At 37.3% G+C, this 18,737-nt stretch overlaps 1 protein-coding gene across 1 annotated transcript in view; it reads left to right on the top strand.

The window, feature by feature from the left end:
- Positions 1-532: 532 nt before the first annotated feature.
- The window catches only part of Smc3 (structural maintenance of chromosomes 3), a 33,281-nt gene continuing 15,076 nt past the window's right edge, over positions 533-18,737 (top strand). The window contains exons 1-13 of the mRNA XM_005403754.2: positions 533-690; positions 1,565-1,640; positions 8,478-8,516; positions 10,197-10,264; positions 11,546-11,617; positions 11,952-12,031; positions 12,501-12,579; positions 13,588-13,705; positions 14,973-15,148; positions 15,614-15,694; positions 15,923-16,087; positions 16,431-16,552; positions 17,491-17,704. Coding sequence (XP_005403811.1) covers positions 676-690; positions 1,565-1,640; positions 8,478-8,516; positions 10,197-10,264; positions 11,546-11,617; positions 11,952-12,031; positions 12,501-12,579; positions 13,588-13,705; positions 14,973-15,148; positions 15,614-15,694; positions 15,923-16,087; positions 16,431-16,552; positions 17,491-17,704 — 1,305 coding nt within the window. The 5' untranslated portion in view covers positions 533-675. The remainder of the gene's footprint in view (positions 691-1,564; positions 1,641-8,477; positions 8,517-10,196; positions 10,265-11,545; positions 11,618-11,951; positions 12,032-12,500; positions 12,580-13,587; positions 13,706-14,972; positions 15,149-15,613; positions 15,695-15,922; positions 16,088-16,430; positions 16,553-17,490; positions 17,705-18,737) is intronic.

Here is an 18,737-nt window from a genome sequence, read left to right as displayed (position 1 = left end):
CACTTCGGGGCTATGTTGAGCATGATCTTGGAACCCGTGGGAGGCATTCCAAGCTGGTAAAAACTCTTCAGGGCAAGAAAGAATAACAGAGCTGCACGGACACTGCACCCTAGATTCTAGCTGTCACCGGAATTCCGAAGATTTGAGGACCTGCTGGGGTCCCACAGCTCTGCATTTTTTTTAAAACAGCTGGGAACCACGTGGCCACGGGGCCGTTCTCCTATTGGCTCTTCCAAATTTACGCTCAGCTTTGGCGCCGAACTTTTCCCCCATTTGTGGACGCCACCATTAGCTCCGCGTACGGAGGGAGGATAGGCCCACTTTATGGTCAAGACTTCTTCCGATAGAACGGCCAACTAAGCCTCAGAAAACAGATACACATTTCAGAGCCAAATGAAATCTACGTAAGAGTGGAGTAGAAGGATAGTTTTCAAAAATAAAACAACAACAAAAACGAAGAGCAGAACAGCTCTGGTCCCCTGCACCGCTGTTTGGCCTCGAAGTTGGTTCCGTCCAAGGCGCGGACTCCGCCTCCCCGCCGCCGCCATTTTCCTTGGCTGGAGGGGAGCTAGCGGCGCTTGGGGGGAGGGGTCTCCCGGCGCTTCTTCAGAGCCTGCGGCCCCTCGGTAGCTGCTCCAAGGGGGAGACCCTCTCCCCGGCGAGGGCCGCGGAGCCATGTACATAAAACAGGTAGCGGCTGCGCGTCCTGCAACCCTCACGGCTAGGTGAAGCCCGCCCCTGGAGGCGGAGGTTTTGCGCGCGAGTGGCGCGCGGCCCCGTCTCCTCCCGCGGTGGGCCGGGGCCAGTGGGGCGCGTGGGGGTGCGTGACTGGAGCGGGGAGACGAGGGCCGCTCCCGGGTCGCGGAGGGGCGGGCTGCGGGCGGGCCGCGGGCGGGCCGGGGCTTCCCTGGCAGCGGGCGAGGGCGTGGGGTGCGGGCTGCGGGCGGGCGGCCTCCTCGGCCTGGGCGCCGCTGGGGGCGGGGTAAGCTGTCATCCGGGGCTTTCGCGCTCCGGGATTCGCCTGGGAAGCGCGGGAGTAGGGACCTGCCGTGTTAGAGACCGCGGGGCGTCTCTGCGTGCGGTTGTTTACTTGTGTGGGAATGGTCTTCCCGCCGAGTCCGCCAGAGAGATGGGCCCACTCACGCGATTTTGCGAACGCTCTGCTATTGGGTATGTCGGCCTCTGGGCGCTCCTCCTTTGGAACGTTGACCCTTTGAGGCTGGCTAGGGTATCGCTGAATTGTGGAGCACGCACTGCACCCGGAGTCAGGAAGGCTGGGACCTGTCCGCCTGCGTGGGATAGCCTTACTGCAGCGTGCAGTGACCCAGTTAACTTAAGCGTTCTCAATTTCGAGGATTCCGTAGCGGCTTCCTCCCGAGAGTAAACGCTGCAGAGCAGTGAGACACAGGGATGGTTTGTAGCAGAATTTCCATCTCCACGTTCCAAAATGAATTTTTCTTAGGTGGAAGTCAAAGTTTTGTATTTTGCATTGAAAGAATAAGAAGGAAAAGATGTTGATTTGGAGTTTTGAAGTGTGTGTTCTCAAAAATGTCTCTTTCACTAGGTGATTATCCAGGGTTTTCGAAGTTACAGAGATCAAACAATTGTAGATCCTTTCAGTTCAAAACATAATGTTATCGGTAAGTGTTTCTGGTTGACTAGATCAGATTTATCATCTTTTACGGATAAGTACACTCTGTCCATCTGTATAGAGGCTTAGCTGTCTTTGAATGTTAAGTAAATGTTTTTCTATGAAATTACTTGTCTTTTATCCACGCTGGTGAATTGCTTTCTGTAGAGTATAGACTTCAAATGTTGGAGTAAATCAATCAGAAGTTACTCCTTTTGGGGCCTGGAGATACAACTGGGTGCTAGAGACTTTGTCTTGCAAAGTCAGACACCGTTGGGCCCTCAGTACCAATCCTCCCCACAAAAAGTGCTCTTTTTTGAGTATTGTTTATAACGTGTGAAAGTGTATTTTAGTAGCTTTAAGTTTATAAGGAACAATAACTTAGCATTTGAACCATTCGGTTCTTGATATGTCACATCATAATTCAAGTGCTCACCACTGCTTTATTTCAAAGATGATCGATCCTTCTTTATTTACAACTGAAATTGTTCTCAGATTTTTTCCCTGACAGTCCTTACTGCTACGTAGCTTTATGGAAATACCAGTAACAGAAAGTGGGTCAAATCTGGTTCTTAAATCTTTTTATTATTTTCATTATTCTTATTCACAAAGTATAGATGATACCTCAGGGCTTTTGGGAAGATTAAATGAGAAAGCATTTGTGTGAGGATATACCGTTACCAGTATTTAGCTTTATAGATACTTCAGGTGATGGTGTCTATTTTCCTGTTACAGCTAACAAAAATATTCTGTTGCATAATCTTATAAATGATCTCTAAAGTCATGACCATTATTAGCTAGAATAGTTACATCCAGAAGGTCTTAAGTATTAACTTTTAACTCAAGTTTTAACTTTTGTCAGACAGCTGTTTTGATGCTTTGGTTGCATCATGAGGACTAACACTTGGTTTTTATTTTTTTTTTAAAGAAAAAAATTCAAAACAATAATAGGGTAACAATGGTTAATAAATTGTGCATTGTTATCTTTAAATTAGTTACTCAGAGTACAAGATATTGGCATTTAATTGTCCAAACAATATTAGCACAAACCTTTTCTTTAGTGAACTGAGGGAAATTAGTAGTATAACTATCTTAATTATCTTTATATATATATATATATATATATATATATATATATTGCTTTTCCCTTCTTTCCTCCATTCTCATCCCAGTTTCTCTTTTCTTTTGGCGTTTCTTCCTGTTTTACAATGTCTGTTGTACATTTTGGATCTTACTTTCAGCTTCTCACAAGGGAGACAATATGATGTTTACACATGTGTATCTGGTTTATTTCACTTATGAGTATGGCCTCTAGTTGCATCCATTTATCTGTAAAAGTCTTCAGTTTATCTTTTGTGACTGAGTGGTACTCCATTGTATAACAAGACCACATCTTTTTTTTATCCATTCTTTGGTTGAGGGGCGTTTGGGTTGTTTTTAATATGTAGCTTACAAATTGTGCTGCTATAAACATGAGTGCACATGTATTGCTGTGGTTTGATGTTTTTAATTCTTCTGGGAAGATACCAAGGAGGGGAATACCTGGGTCAAATATGACCTCTAATCCTAGTTTTTTGGAGGAATCCCCACACTGATTTCTACAGTGGTTGCACCAGTCTGCACTCCCACCAATAGTGGAAAAAGGTTTCTTTTTCCCCACAGCCTCTCCAGCATTTGTTATTGGTTGATTTCTTGATAATAGCCATTCTTCCCAGGGTGAGATGGAATCTCAGTGTTGTTTTAATTTGCATCTCTCGAATGACCAGTGATATTGAACATTTTTTCATTTATCTATTTGCTGTAAGAAGTGTGTATTCATCTCAGATGCCCAGTTTTGTATTGGGTCTTTAAATTTGGGAGGTCTGATAATTTTGAGTTCTTTATATGTTCTCGATAGTAATCCTTTGTCTAAGGAGCAATTGGCAAACATTTTTCCCACACTGTGGGTTGTCTCTTTACTCTGTTGGTAGTTTCTCTTGCTGTGCAGAAGTTTTTTAATAAGATGAGATCCCAGGTGTTGATTCTATGATAGTTCCTGTGTGATGGGGGTTTTATTTATTAAGACTTTACCTACACTAATGTCTTCATGAAAGAGTTTTACCTAGTCTATCGTCCAGCAGTTCTAATGTTTCAGTTTTAATATTTGGATCTTTGATCCATTTTTAATTTAGTTTATAAGGCATGGTGAAAGGTAGGGGTCCAGTTATAATCTTTGGAATGTGCACGTTTGTTTGTTTTTTGAGACAGGGTCTCACTGTTTAGTTCAGGCTAACGTTGAACTCAGTAGCCCATGCTGGCCTTGAACTCATGGAGATCCTCCTGCCTCAGCCTCCTAAGTGCTGGGATTACAGGCATGTGCCACCACACCCGGCCTAACAAGTCACTTTTACAAAGGAAATTTGTCCAAGAAGTTTTTCTTTTGTGTTGACTGAAACACACCTAAGGTGACTTCATTGTTAAAAACAGGTTCCCTAGCCAGGCATAATGGCTCACATCTATAACCCAGCACTGGGGGTTGGGAGGCAGGAGGATTGCCATGAGTTCGAGGCCAGCATGGCCTATGTAGTAAGCTCAAGGCCAGCCTGAACTACATAGTGAGACCCTGTCTCAAACAGTGTCTCAAGTAATGTAAGACCAATGACAGCGTTTACTGAGATTGACTTTAAAAATATCTGGTGAAAGGATACCAGGGTTTGTTTAATGGTATCAAGATTTGAAAGCAAGTATCTCTTGTGCTGATGCTTGAGTGTTTGATACATGTACCAGACACGGCCTGTCCTCCATGTCTACTTGTTCCCAATCTTAAGGTTCAACCAAGTGTAAACTGGAACTATTAGAGAGAAGTCGAGCCTTTAGTGAACCTGCACAGACATTTTTTCTTGGCATTTTCTAAACATTACAAGATAACTATTTGCATAGTATTTATTGGCAAAGGTATCAATAAGAGGACCATTTTTACCTGACTTTTAGTCTCCTATTCAACCTTCAGTATATTATATATTACAAGTATTGCTAGAGGGGATATATGTAGGTTATGTGCCATTTATATAACAGACTTTTGCATTGCTTATTTGGGTATCCACTATGTGGGAGGGTTGTCCTTGAATCATTGTCCCATGGATATGAGGGATGACTATATACAGCTCACCTTTTTAGGGTTGTTTTAACCGTTTACTTATTTAACAGTACTAGAGATTTAACCCAGGGCTTCACACATGCTAGACAAGTGCTCTCAGCCACTGAACAACATTCCTAGCCTTTTTAAATTTTGGTTTGAGGCAGGATCTTGCTAAATTGCCCAGGTTGGCCTTGAACTTACATTGCTTCTGCCTGAACTTCCAAGTGGAGCCCCTGTGCCCAGCTTCCCAAGCCTTTTTACAAAAGAAATATATACTAATTCAGGATATTATAGGAGAATATAAAAGCTAGAAGGAGGAAACTTAAATTGTAATTCAAGCCACACATTAATTTCTTAATAGTAATAGCCTATGCTAGTGATGGCGAACTTTAAGAGCTTTTGATGATAACAAAGAACGTTCTGCTGCACGATTGCCACCATTAACCTGTACTGCCCAATTTTGTAGAAAACAGTAGGTAAGCTTAGCTGCTTGGACTAGGGGAGGTACTGTCTGAGGGCAAGAGTGAGGGGAAAAGCTAGTCAAGCTATGTGAAGAATGCAGCTTTTTTGTGGTTGTGTTGGATGACTTCCAGACAGACTTAGTCAACGCACCATGCCTTAGAAAGGACGGATGGGAGAAGACTGGAGAGAGGCTTGTTAGCTGGCACTTGTCTTTCATTGGTCAAAGTTTTCTACGTAGGTCATTATTCCCCATGCTTTTGGAACGTGTTGCTCTGGGGACTGACTGCCTTGAAGTAATCTTCACAGATCTGTTGTGAATGTACCCCTGGAATAGGTTAAGCAACCAAAAGCATTGGAATGCTGAGCTTCGCTGATCAGCAGCCAAGGCCTGGGGTGAGGCCGGTGAATCTGGGGCACATATAAACTGGGTGTGCCTCAGTATCCCTTCAGCTTCCTGTGTATCTGTAAGTATGCCTTTTGAGTAAAAATGGATCCATCATGTGATATGTTTGCAGTCTTATATTTCTCCTTCAGAATAAATCTTGAATATATTTCCTTGTTAAATATTCAGCATCCTTTAAAATTGCTAAATAGGGTTTCACTCTGGGTAGGAGTAATTCTTATAGGGAAATTTCAAAATTTTCAGCCAGGTGTGGTGGCACATGCCTATAATCCTAGCTCTGGAAGGCTGAGGCAGGAAGATTGGAAGTTCAAGCCTAGCCTGAGCAACTTGGCAAAACCCTATCTCAAAAAAAGGACTGGGGAAATACATCATTGTGAAGCCCTGAGTTCAGTCTCTTGTACACAAAAAATTTTTTTCAATTTACTTACGGATTATAAATCACATAGTTGAAGTCATATCTTGATAAATTATCTTTTAAACCTTTATTTTAAAATAATTTCAGCTTTACAGATAATTTGTCCCAGTAAGAATGGTACAGAGAATATTTAATATACCCTTTACCTAGTTCACCTATGGTTAACATTTTCTCTACTTGCCTTACCATTTGCACACACTCTTGTGTTTTTTGTGCATATTTTTAAGTTACGTACATTGTGATCTTTTGCTGATGACTTCATTGCATACCTTTTTTTGTACCGTAGTAGTGATTGAACCCAGGCGTGCTGCACAACCCGAACTGTGTCCCTAGTCCTCAGCCTCTTGAACAGCTGGGATTATAGGAATGTGCCATTGTGCCTGGTTTCAATGTGTACTTCGTAAGAATAGGGAAATTCTCTTTGATAATCATCGTACAGTTATCAGCTTAACTAAATTTAATATTAATAACATAATTTGTCCATTTTTTGGTTATGTTGATTGACCCAGAAATATTCTTTATGGCATTTTTCCCTGTATTAACAGGATCCAATTTAGGATCAAATGTTGAATTTAGTTGTTATGTCTCTTTATGCTCCTTTAATCTGGATCATTTCCATGGGCTTTTTTGCAGGGGAGGGTCTTTAACACATTCCTGTTGGCTTTAACTACCAGTGATACTAGCATGACACCCATTGGGTGGGTGGCATATATCACGGGTGTACCAATGGATCTAATCACTTTTATTGATCTTTTCAGTAATAAAAATAACCACTTAACAGTTTACCAAATGTCTTTTGGGCAGCGTGTTTGTTTACGTACCTACTATTCCAAGGGATGCTCAGGCAGGTGTCATTTCAACCAGTTGATTCCTGTATTGAATAAAAAACCACCTGGTAGAACAGTCATGCATGTACCACCCACCTGGAAGTATGCCTGTGCCATTAACGTGTTAGTACATTGTTATTCAAATGCTTTATCCTTCTCAGGGTAGCACATCTGGAGGCACTTAAGGTCTTTCCACCTCTTAGCGGTGATACTGTATCACCATGTAGTTACTATTTTTTCCCTTGGAACTAATGAACATTTAGGAAGATACTTTTGGATAGTGCAAATATTGTGCTTCTTACCAAAATTTTCTTTAGAGTTAGCATCCTTTGATGAGTCTTTTATTTGGTGGTTTTTAAATGATGCTATTTATAGCACTCCTTTCACTTTTAATTAGTTGACATGTGGTAGTCTTCTGTAATTAAGAGTCCTCTCTTACCTACTTATCGTTCTTTTTTATCAGTCTGAACTTCATGGATTATTCTCCCCACCAACAGTAAATATTTAGGAAGTTATTTTGGTGCTCATAGTGCCCTAGATTTAGGCAGTGAAAGCCCCCTTCATTTGGCTCTGCTGCCTGTTGTATGCTTTTGTGTATGTGTGTGCATGTCTGCGTGTGTGCACTACTGGGGATTGAACCTAGGGCCTTTTCACTGAGCTAAATCCCCAGGCCTTTTACTAAGTTGAGCTCGAACTTGCAATCCTGCCTCAGTCTCTCTGTGTGCTGGGATTAAAGGTGTATGCCACCATGCCTGGCATGTAGATACATTGAAGATAATAACTTTGGAGGTAAAGTGCTTTGGCTGTTTTGGTCAAAATTGAGAAAGATTAACATAGTTACTCATGAGTCTTCAACACTATTTCACTAAACCAACCCCTTAAGTCAAGAGTATTTGATATCCTTCTATATGTGCAACCGTTTACATTTGAAATCAGGTTGTGAAAAAAAGGACTTATAATTGCTTATATATTAGTAGTTCTGTGAGACCACATGATGTTTAGGGTTGATATAAATAGTTTAACATGAGACTATTCTAGGCTTTCAAGTGTTTTAGAATGTGAACTATATGTAAATCTGTAAATTGCTATAAGTTAGTGTTTTTTTGTTTTGGGTACCTGGGATCGAATTCAGGACCTTGTGCTTGCTGGGCAGGTGTTTGTACCACTGAGCTATATCCCCAGCCCTAATAATTTCTTTTTTTTCTTTTTTGGTACCAGGAATCAAACTCAGGACCTTGTGCTTGCCAGGCAGGCACTTGTGCCACTGAGCTATACCTCCCCAGCCCTACATTTCTAAATATACTATCTATAACTAAGTAGAATTGTACATCTATTGTTATGATTATAAATTATGAATGTCAAATAGCATCTTTACTGATTTCTATTTAAATGGTTGGAGAAAAGCAAGGGAATCAATGATGAAATGTCTTTTTAAAAAAATACATCTGAAGTTTATAAAAAATTACTCATTTGGTGATTAGTTTTGTTTATTGATTTCATTATCAATCATTTAATTTCAGGTTTTAAAATGTTAGAAAATTGCATTTAAAAATTTTTAGCACATGTAGTTTGTGTTACTGATGTTCTGTATAAAATAACATGTACTTTTTGAAATTTTATAGTGGGCAGAAATGGATCTGGAAAAAGTAACTTTTTTTATGGTAGGTATTATTTAAATTATAAATATATTAAGACTTAGATATCTTAAGTTCATTAAAATCATTGCTTTTTCTAAGATTATATTCATATGAAACCCATGAAATACTTCATACATGTTACAGTTATGGTTCAGTGTAGAGGGTAAACTTTCCAGAGTGTAAGGATCTGTATTCTACTCTATACTAGTGAGTAATTATGTGAGATTTAACACCTCAAATTATTTTCACTGTAAAAATGGAACTATTGCTTTTAGATGGGTTGTGAGAATCAAATGAAATAATATGTATTAAAGCATTTGTGAAACTTTAATACAGCAAGTAACTACAAATGCATATGTAAAAAGTACATAAATGAAGTAGAATAGTTATTAGGGAAAACTATTTGATTTACTGCTTACGAACATATTCTAAACCAGTCATTTTTATAAAGAATTGGAAGGGTATAAAGAACTTTATACTAAAAGACTATTGTCAGTTTGAATAGCGTAAGTAGAACTTTGAAAATTCTCTATAAAGTATATTTTAAGTATAGTGCTTCTGTTACCTTTTTTAGGAAAAAAAATTTTAACAATTGGATTGAAAAAAGGAGTAGGTTGAAAAAAATTTGAACTCCTTTGTTGGGTAGTACTTGAGAAAAAGAGGAGTTTAAAGATTCATAGTTTATTTTGTGCAATATACTGTAAACCCCAAAGATACTGTACATTGTGTACCCTGTAGTGATTGTAGTTTCATGATGGCAAGAGAGCAGATGGAGTGGAGTGTACATTTCAGGATCCCATAGATGTGGGGGCAGTTTGAACCCACCCAGGTACAATAATTACAAGAGATAGCCAGCCTCCTTCCCAAGCACACATCCTCCCTGACTCTCCCTGAGCCTGAACCAGGACAGCTAAATTAAGAGTTCAGTTTCTTGGGCACAGTAGTCCAGTTAGGTACTCTGGAAGATAGGAATGGATCCTTGTTAATTATAGAAGGTAAAGGTAGTACAGGCAGTGCAGGAAAGTTGGGAATCTAAAACATTTCCCAGTACTTTCTTAGTTTTGAAAGGTGCATTATACTGTGATGGTAATTTGGAGGTGATGTTACCAGGTGATACAGTTTTTTTTAGCTCTACTGTAATTCTTTGAGATCACTGTTATATTTGTGGTTTGTGGTTGTGGAGTGCGTGACTGTATAGTATTAACCTAACCAGTCAGTGTGTATTTTGATTGAGAGGTAGCTCCTGGTTCTGTGTCTCTCATTGCCTGTACCTCAGTGTCTTCTCTTTGTTTTTCTTGTCTCACATGTTTCAGTGAAAAATTTTCCTCCACACCCCACTTGGGGGTTGAACCCAAGACCTTTGCACTGGGGTACATCCCCAGACCCGCTTTTTATAAATCTTTTTATTTTTGAGACAAGGTCTCACTAAGTTGCCCAAGATGGGCTTAAACTTTCCATCTTCTTGCCTCAACCTCCCATGAGGCTACTGTATCCTGCTCAGTGAAAACTCTTAGTATTTTTTGTCGTATCATGGCCTACCTAATTAGTCCACTGTATAGGGAAATTTTCAGTGGCAATTTGGTCTATGTGAAACAGGTAATTTATCTACAGTGTTACCTGACATTTACTCTGTTAAGGTATGAGAAATTATGGAAAAATGATTTTTTATAGAGTATACTAATAACTATGCTTTTGTATTTTTAGCAATTCAATTTGTTCTCAGTGATGAGTTTAGTCATCTTCGTCCGGAACAGCGATTGGCTTTGTTACATGTGAGTGAGATTACTTTCTGTTATTGATATTGTGTATTTAAAAAACACATTGTTCGTCTTGGTTAATAAAAATCATTTGTTCAAGTTTCAGCCCTTTGTAAACATGATACTATGTGTGTTTTAAGTGTACTATTTGGCTATGAATTATAGGCTTCTATATGAATGCCAGATAAAGGCCTAGTTTTTATCAGTGGTTAGAAGAAAATTGTAGGACTTGCCTCCAGATGGATATGTCACCCATACAAAGTTTTTACAGGTGTGATCTAGTAAGAATTTCCTAGGAAGAAAGAAGAGTTTCAGATTGAGAGTTAGGAGTTAGGAACTTTAAGATGCAGAACTAGAATTATTGGTAACATAGAAAAACAGACATTGCAAACCAAAAACTAAATTGGTACTTAGTAAAATATGAAAAATATTTATTATAAAACAAAATGAGATTCCTCAATATATCTTGTTTGTCTCATACATGGGGAGTTCTTTTGTTTAACTCAATATCTTTCTTCCTTTTGAATTTGTAGACCAATAATCAGGATCAATACCTGAATAGAAATTTTTTTAGGTTTCTCAGATAGCCATTAAGACTTAATAGCTTCTTTAGGTATCATTCTTCATTCTGTTGAATGATTGCACTTTCTATAAACTGGAAATTATCTAGACTTGGTTTGTAATTGTATCATCGTTTGATCTAAATGTGTCACGTATTAATGTGTAAATTTCTATAGCAGATGTAAAACTGCATAAAAACAGATTTTCAGTAATCTCATGATTTCTTATTTCTTTCCAACATAAAGATGAGACTTCAAGAGCCTCAAGGTGTATTAGCTAATAGCAGCTGGGTAGAATTAGGTGACTGTGGAGTATTGTGATCTAATAAAGTATATAGTCTACAGAATCTAACTTCGATATCTTTTGCATAGTTCTATCAGAATCAAAAACTGATTGACACAGCGCCTGCCTGGCAAGCACAAGGTCCTGAGTTCAATTCTTGGTACCAAAAAAAAGTGGTTGAGAAGTTCTGTTATCTTGGTTCTGTGTCTCTGGTATCTTGACAAGAGGGCTATATACTAATCTAATAGAAATTTTTCTCCATTGAACGCAGCTTGTTACTGTACACTGCACTTTGAAAAGTGTTTAAAGACAGGGATGAGGGTGTGGTTCTGGGAGAGTGCTTTTATTGCACAAGACTCTGGGAGTGATCCCTAGTGCCTCCACCATCCAAAAACGTGTTTAATATGAAAATACTACTTAAATGATGAATTTCCCATTTTTCTCATGTTCCAGGAGGGTACTGGTCCTCGGGTTATTTCTGCTTTTGTGGAAATTATTTTTGACAATTCAGATAATCGGTTACCAGTAAGTAACTTACTTTTTAGTAATAATGCTGAGAGTTTTATTGACATAGCTAATTTATTCATATTTTGAAACATCAGCTTTTATATATTATTATAATTATATAGTTTAACTCCTAATTTTTTGTCTTTAAGTTGTAATGAATATTTTGGTGAACAACTGATAGTATTGTGAAAGCTACTGTGAAAAATATCTTTGTCTTGAGTATACCATCATCTTCAATGAGATAATTGAAACTTTAAAATAATCATGGTCAGGGTCTTTAAAATGACATTATTGTCTGAAAAGTTTCCTATTTTATGTTAAATTAACTTTGAGCTTTTACGTTTTTTATTAGATTGATAAAGAGGAAGTTTCACTTCGAAGAGTTATTGGTGCCAAAAAAGATCAGTATTTCTTAGATAAGAAGATGGTCACGTAAGCTTTTTTCTTTACCCTGACAATTTATTTTACTTATTTACTTGTTTTATTTCGTTTTGTTTGAGACAGGATCTCACTAAGTAGTTCAGGCTGGCTTTGAACTCACTGTGTAGCCCAGACTGGCCTCAAACTTGCAGTGATCCTTCTTCAGCCTCCCAAGTGCTGCGATTACAGGCGTACACCACCATGCCTGGGCACAATTTCTTTTAAAAAAAATTAAAATACTCCTTTACTTCCTACATATATGAGGTATAAATCACCTTACATTTAGTATTTAGTATCCTCTAAATTTGTATTTAGAGGATGAACATGAGAATCACAGGGTTTTCTGAAGCCAATACAGTGGATGGTTTAATAGCAGGTCTGTTGTACTTCTAATGCCATTTAACTCAGGAGCTAGTCTGCTTATTTATTATTGTTGGGTGGTTTAAAATTACCTAATGGGAATTTTGGTGTTTATCAACAGGAAAAATGATGTGATGAACCTCCTTGAAAGTGCTGGTTTTTCTCGGAGCAATCCTTATTATATTGTTAAACAAGGAAAGGTAAAACAATTGTGTGTTCTTTTATAGAAATTTTTTTCTGAGTGCATTTGTCTTGTGAATGATGAGTGTGGTTTATTGGTTCTGATTGTTAAGCTGACGCAAAAATGGACCTTACTGTCTTGTTTTCGTTGATTTATTTTGTATTGAAGTATTTTATGTGGCCATAAGGTACCAAATAGATTCATTGTTGAGACAGAAGTATTTCAGCAGACCTAAGTATTAAAGGCTTACGTTGAAGAAATCTACCACAGGGCTACGTACTATTTACCCTTAAGGACATTATATTATTTAGCAGCTACACTACAAACTTTCACCCATTGTTACGCTGCTTCCTCATATAATTTTCAAATATATCTAAGCTAATTACTTTTTCTCAGAACTTGCTCTCAAGTAGGGTTTTGTGGGTGTAGGGTTTTGTCTTTGGTTATTGCTGATTTAGGGACTCTGATGTGTACACTTTTGATAGAACCTGTTTCTTAACCTTAGTGCCTGGTCTCTAGAGTGTGAAAGTGATTATCCATGTCAGTTTTTATGTGGTGACAGTAGTTTCGAGTTTAGTGATGCTTGTTAAATTGCATGGCACTTGGGTTATACCATTTTCTCAATATTTAGAGCATGCTATTTCTTGTACTTTTAATTCTGTAGCTTTTTTAAAAATGTGTGCTCCTGTGATTTCCCCTTGTTCTTTGAGAGTGGAGCTCATCTTTTTATACCTTATTATTTTGGCCAAGAAAGAATGATGGCCTGGGATCATTTTCAGTTTTGTTAGTTTTATTCATAAAGACTTGGTGAACATATTTATTAGCTTTATTTGGTAAGTTTCATTTAAGGAGATACAGATACTTTAGTATATGTATTATATAAATTATATTGGCCAAATCATAATCTACTAAAAACTTAGCTTGTGAATGAAGATATATAGATATATATACACTCCTTTCAAGTAAAGTTCATATTCTTTAGTAGCAATTTACAGTTCTGCAATGATTGTTTTTCTAAAATCTTTAGATCAATCAAATGGCAACAGCACCAGATTCTCAGAGACTAAAGCTATTAAGAGAAGTAGCTGGTACTAGAGTATATGATGAACGAAAAGAAGAAAGCATCTCTTTAATGAAAGAAACAGGTAAAATAAATGGGGTACTGCATTATTTCTGTTGTTGGAAGTTATTTTATCATTGTACAGTTAAAAGTGTTCTCAGAAGTGTATGAAAATTTGCCTGTCTCCTGAATGGAGAGAAAATTATTTGGAGCCAGTTTAATGTTTGAGATTTCCAGTAATTTCTGTCCCTGAATGAAGAAGTGCTGTTGTTTTAGGACCTTTTGTAGGTGCTTTACAAGTTAGCTGCCGTATTTTGACTAGCTTCCTCATCACCTTTAGTGGTGACAGATTTGGGCACTCCCCTCTCCCTTGCACTCACGTACTAGAGTTAGCAGTTGGCATTAAGTTTAAATTGTCTAGAAACATATAAATGTAAAATTTGAACTTAGAATCTTCATTAGTACATTTATTATGGAAATTTTATTTTTCTTTCTTCTTTTCCTTTTTTTTTTTTTTGGCCTTTTTGAGACAGAGTTTCACTATACAGTTTAGGTTGGCCTTGTACTCACTGTGTAGCCCAGGTGGGCCTCAAACTCACAGCAACCCTCCTGCCTCAGCCTCCTGTGTGCTGGGATTACAGGCATGCGCCACCAGGCCCTGCCTACTTTGCTTTTCAAGTGCTATGTCACAATATGGTTTAGAGTCATACTGGGTTTAGAACCTCACTAATGTTAAACAGACATTATGACTTTAGAGTTATCTCTGATCCAAAGCCTCTCCCTGTAACCCTATTTGGTAGATTGCGGTGAGTAGAAGTGTAAAGTAGTCGTATGACTGGAATCATATATTCAGTATACGATAGCTATAGATGATGCTATTGTTAATAAAAATTGGGATTCGTAACATCAGTGACGTTAGTTTTTTAATGTATGGGAAGGCACGTTGACTTAAAAACCTTAAACTGAGGCCCTTACCACATGTAATACAAGAATCATTTTTACCATGTGTAAGTTTGTTCTTTGATTTTAAAAAGTGTCATGTCATTTTATATTTTATTATTTTATATTTTAATATCTTTAGTTTATTATTTTATATATTTATTATTTTGTATTTTAATATCTTAAATTTAGTTATCACATAGTATCAAATAAATAATGCTATAAATCTTAGTAAATTTAGTTCATGGTATATTTGTAGTTGTAAAATTACAAATTTTGTATTGTAAAATTACATTTAATTTTACAAATTAAATTTTACAAATTAAAATTACAAATTTGTATTGTAAAATTACATAAAAAATTTTATTGAATGTCTCTGCTTCCTCCTCATTCTTTTTTTTTTTTTTTTAAAGAGGGCAAACGTGAAAAAATCAACGAGTTGTTAAAGTACATTGAAGAGAGATTACATACGTTAGAGGAAGAAAAGGAAGAACTAGCTCAGTATCAGAAGTGGGATAAGATGAGACGAGCCCTAGAATATACCATTTATAATCAGGAACTTAATGAGACGCGCGCTAAACTTGATGAGGTAAAGTATTTATCTGTGCAATGAGATTAACTTTATTTTTATGAATATGTTAAACGCATCCTGTGTTTATAGTTTTCAGTGATTGTTAATTTTTAGAAACTTAACTACAGATCTCTTACTTCATTAGTGACCAGTTTTTTTTTTCTTTCAGTTTATTGTAAGGAAAATGTCTAGACCCGTGTGATCCTTGTTGTACTTGTATCTGAAATATGTGATGGTGGTGTCAGGCAGGCCAGATGAGACAAACTATCTTTAAAGCTTTATGAATGTTTTTCTTAGTATACTATAATGTATCTTACAAGATGCATTGTTGACACTTTGAACAAAAATTGTTTTAAAGGAAATTTTTACAAAATTTTTAAATGAATGGTCTTTTAGATTATTTTAGCAGATCTAAAATGTACTAGATGTTATGAGATATTCATTACAAAATAAGTTAAAAGTGCTGTGGTTTTTTTCGTTCAGCTTTCTGCTAAGCGAGAAACTAGTGGAGAAAAATCTAGACAACTAAGAGATGCCCAGCAAGATGCAAGAGATAAGATGGAGGTAAGATTATAAACAAGATTGAGCTTTACTTGTATTTCTGACCAGATTAAACCCTTTTTGTACCGGAGTTAGAGAATGGTAACCATAGGAGGAGTTGGGAATTAATAGAAGGAGTGGTACTAAAAATGTGAGTGACAGAACAGCAGGGAGCAGGTTAATGGAGTCATGATTCTGCTACTGTGCTTCTAATTGCCTGCCTTATTTTTCTGGTTGATTCTTTTTGCATAGGATATTGAGCGGCAAGTTAGAGAATTGAAAACAAAGATTTCAGCAATGAAAGAAGAAAAAGAACAGCTTAGCGCCGAAAGACAAGAGCAAATTAAGCAGAGGACCAAATTGGAGCTTAAAGCCAAGGATTTACAAGATGAATTAGCTGGCAATAGTGAACAAAGGGTGAGTTAATACGCTAAAAGTGAAAACCAAGCGTCGTGGTGCATGCTTATAATCCCAGCATTTGGGAGGGTGAGGTAGGAGGATCTGCATGAGTTCAAAGTCAGCCTGAACTACACAGCTAAACTCTGTCTCAAATAAACAAGCTAAAAATAAAAGACAGGAATGTTCAGGTGAGTAGGAATTGTAGAACTGTCTTTTCTGTAATAGTTTGTATGCTGGAATTTCTTGTAGTTTGATATTGCACTATTGGTTTTCTCATGAGTTTTGTATGTGAAAACATTACTTAAAAATTAAGCAGGAAATTTTAAACGTAGCATTTTTACTTATCTTGCTTTATTTACAGAAACGTTTATTAAAAGAGAGGCAGAAGCTACTTGAAAAAATAGAAGAAAAGCAGAAAGAACTGGCAGAAACAGAACCTAAATTCAACAGTGTAAAAGAAAAAGAAGAGCGAGGAATTGCTAGGTCTGGAAATTTTTACTAACACTTAATTTCTACAGTTCTACAGAGCCTACATTGTTAATGGGTTAAGAATGTGCTGACACAGTAATTAAGCGGGGAGCTAAGCGCCTCCCTCAAAGTCATCACAGCCGGTTTCGAACAGCTGTGTGGGTCCTGTGCCGTTGCATACATACCGCTTACATTGTTTCTCCTCAGAATCCCTGGGAGATTGACGTTCTCCTCCCTTTAAATTTAACAGGCTTGATTCTCCAGGTTTGTTCATTTATTCAAGATAGCATAACCAAATGATAGGCTTTTGAAAGCATTGTTTTAATTCACACAGCATTCTATGTTTTATTCTGCAATTTTCTTTTTTCATTGAGTGCTGGCTTAGTTTCTAGACATTTTGGAATCTGTCCTTGGTTGGACTTGCTATTTGTGAATTTTTCTTTTTTAGTGTAGTATGTTTTTACACCTCTTTACATTATTTTAGTGAGTTGCCTGTTTATATCCCTGGCCCAGTTTTTTTCTCCAGGTTTTTTCCTATAAGACTGTTTTGTGTAGACTGGACCTTGGTATTCTGTATGTTAGATACTGTTTTCACTGTTCATCTTCAGAGTGTCTTCATTGTGAGGAGTTGAAAATGTTGATGTAGTTAAATTTAGTTGAAACACACTTGAAGGTTCCTGAGAGTAGGGTACTAGCATTGTCTAGTTTTATTCACTGTGACCTGGAGTTTACTGGATCTGACTGAAATCCGTTAAGAGTATGGGCTGCTCTTTTTGACTCATGTTACTGTTATATAAAATTAATTCCCAAGAAGATTTATCATATAGCAGTTGATTTTTACATTTTCTTAGACATAATTTTTAAAGCTGGATTATTGTTGATGTTAATGATTGCAACTAAACTTGGTTATTTCCTATTTTTATTTTCGACCCATTCTCTTTCATCTTATGTAGATTGGCTCAAGCTACCCAGGAAAGAACAGATCTTTACGCAAAGCAGGGTCGTGGAAGCCAGTTTACATCAAAAGAAGACAGGGATAAATGGATTAAAAAAGAACTCAAGTCTTTAGATCAGGCTATAAATGACAAGAAAAGACAGATTGCAGCTATACATAAGGATTTGGAGGACACAGAGGCAAATAAGGAGAAAAATCTGGAGCAATATAATGTAAGACCTTTTATTATGGCTTTGTGAAAATACTTCAAAAGGGATAAAATAGTTTTATCTACATTAAATTTTATTTTTAAACAGGTTTACATAGTACTTTTTTTTTTTGGTCTTTTTGAGGCAGGGTCTCGCTATGCAGTTCAGGCTGCCCTTGAGCTCACTTTGTAGCCCAGGCTGGTCTCGAACTTGCAACGATCCTCCTGCCTCAGCCTCCCGAGTGCTGGGATTGCAGGCGTGCGCCACCACGCCCGGCTTACATAGTACTCTTGAAATACACAAAAGTTACTTATTTAGAAAAGGCCAGCACAATTTAATCTTCATGTAACAAGTTCTCTCTTCTTTTTAAAGACTATTTTTCTCTATATTAGTGGGCAATCATAGAGATTGAGTATATGTAGAATATTTTTAGGAATTGGGAATGTTTACCTAATTTACTCTTAATTTTAATATGTTGTACAAATCTAAAACATTATAATAAATTTAAAGATTTTTGTTTTGTTTCTGTTTTTGGCAGTGCTGGGCACTGAACCTGTAGGCACTCACCTCTGAGCCATACCCCTGCCCTCCCCCCCATTTTTTTTGAGGCAAGGTTGTGAAGTGTGGCCTCCTGTGTAGCTGGCATTGAAACCATATGCCACTGTACCTGGCTTCCATTTTTTTTTTTTTTCATTTTTGTATTCTAACATTATTTTTGTCAGTTTAGTAACTTACTGTACATACATTCTTTTTTTTTTTTTTTTTTTTTGGTTTTTCTCCGGTACCGGGAACCGAACTCACGACCTTGCGCTTGCCAGGCAGGCGCTTTTGCCGCTGAGCTAAATCCCCAGCCCCTACATACATTCTTTATTGGTTAAAATAATAGTAACTTTAGAAGCACTTCCTAAATGAATGAAACATTATGTATTATGTACATTTTTTGTATTTTCTTAAAAATTGGAGTAAAAGAGTCCTCAATTCTAGGAAGATCTCATTTAAAATAAATGGGGGAAATGCTTTCTTAAGTGCTCTTCATGGCTGTGAAAGATGATGGAAC

The sequence above is a fragment of the Chinchilla lanigera genome, unplaced genomic scaffold (assembly GCF_000276665.1).
Source record: "Chinchilla lanigera isolate Chin_1 unplaced genomic scaffold, ChiLan1.0 scaffold00084, whole genome shotgun sequence".
In the NCBI taxonomy this organism is placed as follows: Eukaryota; Metazoa; Chordata; class Mammalia; order Rodentia; family Chinchillidae; genus Chinchilla; species Chinchilla lanigera.
Note: the sequence above shows the minus strand (reverse complement) of the source record. Positions and strands in the feature narration are given on the sequence as shown.